Genomic DNA, 11,791 nt, shown 5'->3' with positions numbered 1-11,791 from the left:
TCGTAAAGTCAATGTCTGATCTCCCCAAATATAAAACCTCAAAAGTAGGTGGAAGGTCTACCCTCAGTATTTTATCCATACATTTCTTAAGCTCCTGCCAGTAGCTGCGAATGGAGGGACAGCTCCAGAACACATGAAAATGATCAGCTTTAACAGCTCCACATAGTCTCCAACACTTTGTGTCATGATATTTTGTCTGTGCTGGTGTTCTAAAGAATCTTGCGATGTTCTTCCACCCGTGTTCTCTCCACGATAAGGAGCATGTTGTTCTCCACTGCTGTTCATTTATCTCTTCCCAATCATCAACAGATATAACAATATTTGCCTCCCTCTCCCATCTCTGTTTTATATACACAGTATCATTTTCTTTAAGGTCTTCTATCCCTTTGTATAATTTTGAAATTAATTTTTCCCTCGGTCTTGATTCATATGCTGAAGTAAACATCTCAATGACTGCAAACCCCTTCCCCTCCATTGATCCCCTTAGTGTTTGCTCTAAATAATGCCTTAGTTGCAAATACCTGTATTGATCTTGATTTGTCAGATTAAATTGATCTTTTATCTCTTGAAAGCTTTTAATCTTCTTCTTTCTTAAAAGCTCCCAGAATATCGTAGGTCCCCTTTCCCACTTACAAAAACTCTTATCTGTTCTATTAGGCGCAAATTCAGAATCATACCCAATCCATCTTAACAGTCTACTTTGTGTTCTCAAATTATTTCTCATGATAAATTCAAACCAAGTATTTAATGAAATCTCCAACCATGGGTTTATTCCTTCTTTAATGTGTTTTTTCAAGTTATTGTCCCCTATTATAGCCTGTATAGGAACCCCATCTGTCGTGCTGGCCTCAATTTCTTTCCATCTCGCTGAGTAAGAGGGATTGTATACATTTAGCAATATTTTTATTTGTGCAGCTTGGTAATAGCTCTTCAGGCATGGAAGTGCCACCCCTCCTTTGTTTTTAGGTAGCTGCAATGTTCTGTACCTAATCCTCGGTCTCTGCCCCTGCCAGATGTATCTAGAGATTATTTTATCCCATTCCCTAAATTCTTTATCTGTTACCTCCACTGGTAGACTTTGGAATAGGTACAGTAGCCTTGGCAGTACATTAATTTTTATCACCTCCACTCTTTGCATAATACTTAAATAAGAAATCAGATTCCATCTGCAAATATCAGATTTAATTCTATTGAGCAATGGATCATAGTTGATGGATTTTAATCGTCCTAAATCTTGGGGTAGGTTAACTCCCAAATACTTTATTGATTTTGATTCCCAATTGAACTTGTACTTGTCTCTAATCTCTTGACCTGGTCGATAGTTGAAAGTAATAACCTGAGTTTTTTGTACATTTATTTTGTAGCCTGATAGAGAACCATAGTCTGTAAGGGTTGTCATAAGTTCAGGGAGGGACGTGTTTGGGCTGGATAAATATATTAATACGTCATCAGCAAATAAAGCTATTTTTTGTATCCCTCCCCCCATGTCTATACCTACTATATTTCCATTTTGCTTTATCCAATAGCTCAGGGGATAAATGTCAATTTTTATGAATTAAATGCAGCTATATTAAACGTTTTCTAAAAACTTCTCACTGACCCCCTGGCAGGGTGCCACAGAGGGGGTGTTGAGAATCACTCAATATTCACAACGTGTTGAACTATAAACTGAAATTAAGTAAACAAGCACTGTGGTCACACAGGATATGCAGCGGGAGTGGATGCAAGCTTTGTAAAGCTCAGTGTTCCACCCATTTACACAACTTTGTGACCCAGTTATCTTTAATAGTTAGGCTATATATATATATATATATGTTATATATATATATATATATATATATATATATATATATATATATATATATATATATATATATATATATATATATATATATATATATATATATATATATATATATATATATAAAATACTGAAGATGTCCAGTAGTCAAAGAACCATGATGGACTTACCTTTCCATTCATTTAAGTGTTAGGTATAAGAGATAGCACTCTAAAAATTAGTAATAGATAGAGCAAATTAAGATAAATGTAACATTATGCCACCATGTATCTTTTATAATGTCATTAGAGATGGACTACTATGGCCCCTGGTGTGATCACCTCCTTGTCTGATACACTTGCCTATAGACAGAAGGGCTCACATACAGTAGTGCTGCCTAAGCTCTCTGCATAATATCACCAAAGCCAAATACCAGCCTGACTGCTGCAGAGAAGTAAGCACTGACGTGCAGGTAAACGACACCTGAGAGACTTAGTTTGGAAAATGTAATAATGCTTTGCATGCGAGTCACATTATTATGTTCTTTTGGTGGATCATTCAGGAACTCTTTGTGTTTATGGAAACAGGAGCTTAGCAAACACTTTAATAATTAATCAACAGATTGTGTGGACATGACAGGAACAGATGGCATTGTTTTGATTTAGTTCAGGTCACAATAGACTGATTTCATGCGGTCTACAAAACTATTTAAAAATATGTGTATGAGTGAGGGGAATGAGAGTGTTATTTCTACACTTTAAAAAAATAGGTTTGATAACAGAGTGTACACCAGCAATAACAGAATCCTGCTCTGAGAGCGTAATCTCTCATAAAACATTCCTGATAAGGAACAAATGTTTACACAGCTGGTTTTGATTTTGATCTTAGACTGGGGCTCTTGTCTTCGGGTCCCTGGTGCTGTCGCTGAGCCTCGTGGATATCCTGTGGATCTGGTATGTATGAGGTCTAACAACAAGACCAGCCCTTAAGAGGAAATGTATACCAACTGGCTATGGAGGATATTCTTCTTAAGTCACAAAGCTGCCATGGTAATATGAGAGTCTTAACAGGTGTATCTGAGCCCAAAGCCCAAAGGGAACCACCTTGTCTCCACAGCAACAGAAGGAACATAACAATGGTGCTCGGCTGTCCTGGTAAATGAGAGCCCCCAGGTGACTAATGCAGGAAATACCACACCAGGACACTTCCTTCTGTGGTTTTGAACTGAAGGGAAACACTGTTGCAAATGCATTGTGCATTTTAGAAACTCATATGTCCGTATACAAAATGCAATGTGTTATTTTTAATTTTACTTTAAGTTTACTTTTTAACGACTTGTTACCATTTAGAAAAACAAATCCACCCCCCTACAAACATACTGAAGTGGACATGTGTGCTTTTGATGTGTAAGCATCAATATTTGAGTGTTTCCATTTTGTGTAAGCCTATATCAACCATATATGTCAGACAGCTACTAGTTACTTTACAACTTTACTTTAAAGTTTAACGCATGTTAGATGTGCTGTATCTGTCACCAGTGGTTTGTATTAAACTATGTGGATTTGTGTTTTCTTGTATTGGCATTTGTTTGTAATACTGTATGATTGTACATTCTATTTAGTGTAATATGGTCTTGTGTACCATACTCTATTGTATCTAGTTTGTTTGTTTTATTCTTAAACTATACATTTAAATGAACATGATGCCATGTTCTTATATAAGGTGTTTAAGGGCTTTGTTACGTAAAGGTACTACTTCTTCCACCACGGCCTACTAAACTATACAGCTCCCAACAACTTTAATTAAACTACTTATTGTTCCTGTGTGTACTGGGTTGGAGACAGTGAGAGCGGGAGAGAGTTTGTTGGCCAAGAACCATCCAACGAATGCAAAAACCACAGCACAAATGCACTGAGTTGTAATTATGCTTTTTTTTCACTTCTTTATTTATTGGTTTATTATTATATAATTGTTTGTAATTAAATATGTGAATGTGTGTGTATCTGATATTGGAGTCTATCCCCTGTTACTTTATGTCTGCTTGAGTTCAATATTGAAATATATTGTAATGAAATCTTGGTTTCTTCTAAATAAATAAATAAATATGTTGAATTATTGTTGGGGGAGAAATGTTCCCTTGGGTAGGTGTAATCTCCGTGTGTTGTGTCATTATTTTGTGAAATATCAGTGTGTTCTCTTCCAACCCAGTCAGAGCAGCTTCTAGCCTGAAATGCATACTGTAAAATATTATACATTGCTGAGGTTTAAACTACACAAACATTTTACCACACACACAGTACTATATTTCCTGCTGAATCCATCCAAAACTTGAATTACTGGCTCCCTTCTTTTATCATTAGAAGCTTGATAAAAACCCTCTGTGTCTGTGTGTGGAATGAAGAAAGCTACAGAATGAAAATGTAACCAAATAAAGCAGAGATGGAGACAGACATGCTCTGGCGCCTCTTTCCTTATATGGTAAAAGAGCGTGAGGCGAGGGGCGTGGCTGTACGTAAACGTCATCAGCGTGTTCCGGACACCCGGAAGCATAGCAAGATGTAACATGTTAGACTGAAGTTAGCGGTGTTTGTGACCAAGTAGAGTGAATTTTAACCGAATATTCTCAATACAAAGAGCGCTGTATTGCGTATTACACATTGAAGATGAGTCTCAGTGAAAAAGAAAAGGTAAGGCAACCGCATTTAGCTACGTAGCCTTTGTAGCTTAGCAGATTTCCCCCGAAAATGAAGCATTTCTGTCATCCTGAGCCCTTGTTGCCTACTTTTTCTTCTGTTTAACCCAGGACCCTGCTGCAATGAAGGAGGAGGGGAACACGCTTTTCAAGGCAGGAGACATGCAGGGTGCTATCTGCTGTTACACCAAAGCATTGAAGCTGAGTGACAGCAAAGCAGAGAGTGCTGTTCTCTACCGCAACCGCTCTGCCTGCTACCTGAAACAGGAGGAGTACAACAAGGCAGAGGCTGACGCTTCAAAAGGTCAGATAAATTAAAGCAAAGGATGTAGAGTATCTACAAGTGCACCTCAATACATTAGAATATCATGTAAAAGTCCATTTCCAGTAGTTCAAGTCAAATAGTCCCAACCAAGTTTTGGGTGCATATAGATGGACATACTTTTCAGAGGCCAACATTTCCATATTAAACATACTTTTAAAAATTGGTCTTTCGTAATATTCTGAGACACTGAATTTTAGGTCTTCATTAAATGTAAGCTATAATCATAATTGGAAGAAATTACATGAATTAAGACATGATTTTTTTCATTCTGTGTGTAATGGATTTATATAATGTGTTATTTCCTTTTTAAATTGGATTACTGACAAAAATAAAAAAAAATCTATCATATTCTAATTTCTTGAGATGCACCTGTAGATCACAGAGTACAAAGACGTGTTTAATCTTAATTACACAATTAGGGCTACTTGGATTACAATCTATCCATCCAGATGGGTTTACAGTGACATGCTGAGAGTTGGACCTATGAGCTGAGGCTCCCTAAATGACATGCAGTTTGGGCTGTGTAAAGTGTCAAAATATTAGATTTGAAATGCTCAACAGCAGCTCCTTTCAAATGACAGAGATGCTCACAATGATCTAAAGACCACTGGGTTAAGAATTTTAAGGTGAAACAAGCGATTCTAATCCAGTACACTTTGTGTCAAATTCAGTAATTTTCACAATCTGTTTGTTGTCTTCTGTGTGTGCGCGCTAAAAAAAACCCTGATGTTCATAGAAAGCCCTGGCTCTGTAACTTGGCAGCAAACAAAGTGGCTCAGATTGAGCCACACAACACTATTCCAGACAAACAGCAGCATAGTTGTTCGTGCTTAATCACAGGACAGTGCAAGGCAATGGATGTATAAAGAGAAAGGCAGTGAGAGCAAGGGGATGGTAAAAAAAGAAGAAAAAAAAGAAACAAGGAGCACTGACAGGAGGGTTGTATTTGTTTGGGTGTTGAGTTTAAAGATCAACAATCTTTCTCAAGAATCACTTACTTCACAATTTTAACACACAAATGCCCACCAACTGTCTTGTATTTGACAAAATAAACTATTTACAATCACTCTTAAATGTGTATAGTTCTCACTTCAGGTAAAAGTAAAAAAATATTTATTGACCCACTGGATGTAGACTGTGGGTAAAACCTGCCATTGGCTGCCTATTTCACATGGCATTCTCCTCCCACTGTCTAATTAGCAGGGGCACTGTTGCAGCAACTGTGGCTGAGCAGTGCCCAGACAACTGTGATTAGCTTAAAAAATATAAAAACAAGATGGAGTGTTTTCCCTTGTCCAACAATGATATGGGTGCAGCCATGCAAGACTGTTGTATGACCTGTCACTCTAACTGGATTAGGATTTATGGAGGGATGCACACACTTCTATTGAATGTCTCTCTGTCACTCTTTTCAGCTCTTGATACTGACCCAGGTGATGTGAAAGCCAGATTCCGGAGAGCTCAGGCTTTCCAGAAACTCGGTCGGCTCGATCAGGCGTTTCTGGATGCTCAGAGGTGTTCCCAGCTGGAGCCCAAAAATAAAGCCTTCCAGGATCTGCTCAGACAGCTGGGAGCACAGATCCAACAGAAGGTAATGTGTGTGTTTTTTTAATAAAGTGGATGATGGGGGTTTGGTTTGCATTTGAAACAGTACCCTGAAGAAACTGTTACTAATTGGGAGTTGTTGTTGTTGTTTTTTTTAAAATCCTGTAGTCGGTGCAATTAAACTCCACAGATGCTCGTGTGCAGCAAATGTTCTCTCTGCTTGTAGACCCATCTGCAAATGACTTGGATCGGCAAAAGGTAAGGGCAACTCGTATGCATGAACATAACCAACTGCTTTTTGCTGTTTTATCATGCATTTTATAAATTGTATCTTGAGCTGTCTGAAGTTGTATTGCAAAATAATGCCCTGTATTATTCAATCTCAGGCTGCTCAGAATCTAGTGGTATTATCTCGAGAAGACGCAGGAGCTGAGCAGATCTTCCGTAATGATGGTGTGAAGCTGATTCAGAAACTTCTTCAATCCAAGCAGGAGGATATTGTCCTTTCTGCCCTGAGGACCCTGGTTGGATTGTGCACAGGGCATCAGTCCAGAGTAAGTGGGACCGCTCCCTCTAATGTTATTCATTAACTTCACTGTAACAGGCATGCAGACTTGCATTTTATTTCTTAGAAAACAACACAGGATATGTATTCATGGTGATGATCTTCTTATTTGGATTTTGTTCCTTCAATTTTTATGCATTTCTGTTTCCATTCATTGTTTAGTCTACTGTAGCACAGTTTATCAGCAGATGTTGCTATACATCAGCATCTAGTCTGCCAGAAACCATATTCATCCTCATTCACTTATGAATTGCTTTGTAGCTTTTTACTGCTGACATTCACTGTTTTGTTTTCAGACTATGGCTATTGTGAATGAGCTGGGAATGGAGCAGCTGTGTGCAGTAATGGGATCAGGAGCCTCCACTGTGTCTCTGGCTGCCTGCCACCTGCTGCAGGTGATGTTTGAGGCTCTGACAGAGGGCATGAAAAGAGAGATCAGAGGGAAAGATGAAGCCATACTTCCTGGTAAGTTTGGACTCTGACCATTTTTACATTTGAAGCTGGCCACACAAGAAAACTAATAGCGAAAGTTTTGTTGTTTGTATCAGCTTTCCATTTCCCTGCTTTCAACGGTAATTGATTGTGTGAATTTAACACAGAACCCTCCAAGGAGCTACGTTCAATGCTGCGGCACCTCTTGGAAATGATGCCAGCATCTAATGTGTCAGGGCCAGGCAGAGACGGCGCCATCAACCTCCTGGTCAAACAAGTTCCTCGCAAGTCTTTGAAAGACCCAGATAACTCCATCACGTTATGGGTGATAGACCAGGGTATGAAACACACCTGCACATAATGTAGAATCTCTTACATTTTTAGGATGTGATGGATACAAAATTGACATAGATATTCTGCTAAACATACCCATTACAGTTTTTCACTATAGTTGCACTACCATAGGAAGGAGAGAGAAGTGTTCTCTCTGTTCAGATGAAATTTGCATATGCCCTCAACTGTTCCAAGCCAAGTTCAGATATTCTGTCACCAGTTTTATCTGGCATCGCCCCAGCCAGATTAATGAACTCCTTGTTCTTTCACAGGACTTAAGAAAATCCTGGAGGTGGCCGGGACAGTCGCAGAGCTCTCAGAAGGACCTCCTCTTACAGACAACTCCCACATGAGCTGCTCTGTCTTGCTTAGCAAACTCTACGACGACCTTAAGAGCGACAATGAAAGGGAGAACTTCATTAAGCTATGTGAAGAATATGTACAGTGAGTTGTGTTCCTAATTTTCAATATTTCTGTAACTTAAACTGCTTAATACTGCAATTATATATTTTACATGGCATAAAACCAAAAAAGTGGAAATTTTCAACTTTCTTATTTGATGTTTTCTGGGTAGGCAATATTTCAGCCGATCTGGCCTGGATGCCAAGCTAAGAGCCATCCAGACGGTATCGGTGCTCCTCCAAGGACCAAGCGATGTCGGTAACAGAACTCTGGAGATGTCAGGAATGATGGATGCGGTCATCTCTCTGTGTGCCTCCGAAGATGTAACTCACCAGCAGGTAGCGGTGGAGACACTTATCCATGCGGCAGGCAAGGCCAAGAGAGCCTCCTTCATCACAGCCAACGGCGTGGCACTTCTGAAGGACCTCTACAAGAAGAGCGAGAATGACAGGATACGTGTGAGAGCTTTGGTGGTAAGCTAGTATATTTATCTCAAACAGTTGGAGGAAAGAACATCTCTAAATAAAGATGAATAAACTATGTTTTTTTTTTACTATTATTACACAGGGCTTGTGCAAGCTGGGATCAGCAGGAGGGACAGACTTCAGCATGAAGCAGTTTGCTGAGGGATCCACGCTAAAGCTTGCCAGGCAGTGCAGGAAGTATGTTTGCCTGTGTTGAATCATGAGCATGGGTAGAGATTAAGAGAAATGTGTCATGCCTGATGCACACTGTTGCATAACAGTGTTTAAAAACAACAGAAAATCAGTGGTTCCTTGGAACTAAATTTGAAATAAGAAGCAAGTTGCATCTCTTTCTCTTTTTAGGTGGCTGTGTAATGAGTCTCTGCCCCAAACCTCCCGCCGGTGGTCTGTGGAAGGCCTCGCCTACCTCACTTTTGATGCTGATGTGAAAGAGGACTTAGTGGAGGACAAGAACGCTCTCCTGGCCATGTTTGAACTAGCAAAGGTTTGACTGGTGGTTGTAATTCTACCAAAAGAGCATATTGGTGGTTATTTTTATATTTATTTTTGAGTCTTGACAACCTTTTTCTTTGTTCCTGCAGTCCGAGGATAAGACGGTGCTCTTTGCTGTGGGCTCCACATTAGTGAATTGCACCAACAGTTATGAGGTGGAGAAGCCAGACCCTCAGATGGTGGAGCTGGCAAAATATGCAAAACAGCATGTGCCAGAGGAGCACCCTAAGGTACCATTTGAGTAGAACTACATTTGCTGTAAATAAACATCATACAGTATTACTTAAATATTGCCCAGTAGCTCTACTACTTTTCCGTTTCTTTAGTTGTTCTTCAAAAATAATTTTACATGAATCTTTAGAGATCGTTTCAAATGAACATGTCTGTTTTCATGTGTCAGGATGCACCTTCCTTTGTGGAGAAGAGACTGGTGAAGCTGCTGGAGGCTGGTGTGGTGTCTGCGTTGGTGTGTATGGTCAAACAGGAGAGTCCTGCCCTCACTGAGGCTTGTAGGGAATGTATCGCCAGGTAGGATAATAGAAGTAACTCTTTTCCTGTCACTGGTCCCTCTGGAGATTTTCTATTAATGCCATTTTTCACGGCAGGGTCTTCTTGGCTTTGGTGGAGCGACAGGAAGACAGAGGCACAGTGGTGGCACAGGGTGGAGGAAAGGTAGAGCATCCTAAAATGTGCTTAGTTTAGCCTGCGCACTGATCGTAACACCTTGCTTTAGTAGGTTTTCATGATTTATGTTGACTGTTTTTCTCCATAGGCTTTGATCCCGATGGCATCTGACAACACAGATGTGGGTAAAATCAAAGCTGCACAAGCGCTGGCAAAAATAACCATCACATCAAACCCAGAGATTGCCTTCCCAGGAGAAAGGGTGAGAAGTGCATCTTGTAAAAAAGTCTCTTCAATTAGAAAAAAATAAAGCTTTCCTATTTAACATTGTCTTGCATTCTGTTGTCAGATCTATGAGATGGTGCGCCCCCTTGTCAGTCTTCTGAGTCTTGAATGCACCCTGCTACAGAACTTCGAAGCGCTCATGGCTCTCACCAACCTGGCCGGCATCAGTGATAGACTCAGGTTGGCCACTAGGGGGAGTCTCTCCTCAGAATACATGCACAAAACATAGAGGTCAATTGTAACAGGACATGACAAGTATGCAGAAAGCAGAGCTCCGTTTAATTCTTTTGTTTTGCTTTTGTTCAAATGGCAAATCTACTTTCCTTAATTAAATTAACAACATTTCATAAATATTGTCACAGATTATATTTTATGGTTAACATGGAGGATCTGATACATTTTTAAAAGCTGTGAAAATGTTCTTAACAGAGCAGTTTTTAGGGCATTGGCGTCAAGTCCAAGTAAAGTCTCAAGTCATTAGCGAACTGCAGGTCAAGAAGCAAGTATTTAATGTCTGAACGCTGACATCGAAGCTGTGTTAATAATTTGACAGTTTTAATAGTGTTAATTGTTCGTTTTCTCACATAAATGGGTCCACATTATTTTGTGTATAGGCATTTATATTATAAACCTTTTTAAGATCTGCATCTATACCTGCCTGGTATGTTTTTTCTTTTTGGATTATATCAGGTCGAAGCGTCATACTAAAATGTATTTGCTTTCAAGTGTTGAGTTTTGACAATATATTTTGTATTATGACACCACAGTTTTCTATCAGTGTGCACAGTATCTGCTTGTATTGAATTTGTATGTTGTTTCACAGACAAAAGATCATAAAGGAGAAGGCGGTCCCAAAAATTGAAGGCTACATGTTTGAGGAGCATGACCTGGTCCGAGCTTCTGCCACAGAGTGCATGTGTAATCTGGTTTTAAGCACTGAGGTAAGACAAATATTCATGGATGATTGTATGGCACAATTATGTTGAAAAGTAAAAGGGAGATTTGGTGTTTGGTGTGTCCCCAGGTGCAGAAGATGTATGTGGCCACAGGGAATGATCGCCTGAAGCTGCTTGTGCTCTACAGTGGAGAGGAGGATGAGAGACTGCGGAAAGCTGCTGCAGGAACACTGGCTATGTTGACGGCTGAGCAGCCTGAGATCTGCGCCCGCATCCCTGGAACAGTAAGCAGACCATGGCAGTAGTTCACTATGCCCACACATTCAAATCCATCAACTTATTGTTGCATACTACAATGATAACTAACTTCTGTTGTAATCCCTCTTTTCTCAGACAACCCATTGGTTAGAGATCATACAGTCGCTATTGCTCTGTGAAATAAAAGACCTGCGCCACCGTGGAGTGGTCATAGTCCAGAACATGATGCAGGCGGAGAAGAGTCTGGCTGAGACGCTCATGGAGAGTGAGGCTCTGGAGATCCTTTCTGTCTTGGCTAAGGGAGGAGAGGGTATGCCGGAGCCTGTTTCTAAAATAGCTCAAAACTGTCTGGACAAGGCTGTGGAGTATGGCATCATCATGAACAGGGAAGGGAGGGAAAAGGACAAAGGAAGTGAACCCTGAAAACACATGTGCCTTCTGGCAGCGTTAAAGTGCTTCAAGTGTTAAGTGGGACCAGTGAAGTCATTTCACTTTTGCAGGAAATCAGTTTCGGTCCCTGCCGATCCTGAAATACCCCTCTTAACCAAAAACAGTGAAAAGCAATAAAAAATGAATAAAGAGAGGTAGTTAATGAAAACCAGGAGCTACTCACAGAAGTGTTTGTAACAAATGAGCATTGATTGTGGTTTCACATTGCATTTCCACTGATTCTATTT

General features: G+C 39.9%; 1 protein-coding gene across 1 annotated transcript; it reads left to right on the top strand.

Moving 5' to 3' along the window:
* The first annotated feature begins 4,332 nt into the window (after positions 1-4,332).
* On the top strand, positions 4,333-11,596 carry unc45a (unc-45 myosin chaperone A). Its single transcript, XM_059335502.1, has 19 exons — positions 4,333-4,467; positions 4,584-4,776; positions 6,213-6,388; positions 6,511-6,600; positions 6,729-6,896; positions 7,204-7,372; positions 7,507-7,677; positions 7,945-8,116; positions 8,247-8,547; positions 8,642-8,736; positions 8,902-9,043; positions 9,141-9,281; positions 9,452-9,579; positions 9,657-9,723; positions 9,824-9,937; positions 10,025-10,140; positions 10,784-10,901; positions 10,985-11,140; positions 11,250-11,596. The coding sequence occupies exons 1-19, from the start codon at positions 4,444-4,446 to the stop codon at positions 11,535-11,537; spliced, it is 2,829 nt and encodes a 942-aa protein (XP_059191485.1). The 5' UTR covers positions 4,333-4,443; the 3' UTR covers positions 11,538-11,596.
* Positions 11,597-11,791: the final 195 nt, after the last annotated feature.

The sequence above is a fragment of the Centropristis striata genome, chromosome 6 (genome assembly GCF_030273125.1).
Source record: "Centropristis striata isolate RG_2023a ecotype Rhode Island chromosome 6, C.striata_1.0, whole genome shotgun sequence".
NCBI lineage: Eukaryota > Metazoa > Chordata > Actinopteri > Perciformes > Serranidae > Centropristis > Centropristis striata.
The sequence above is the reverse complement of the archived record's forward strand: the minus strand, read 5'-3'. Positions and strand labels throughout refer to the sequence as shown.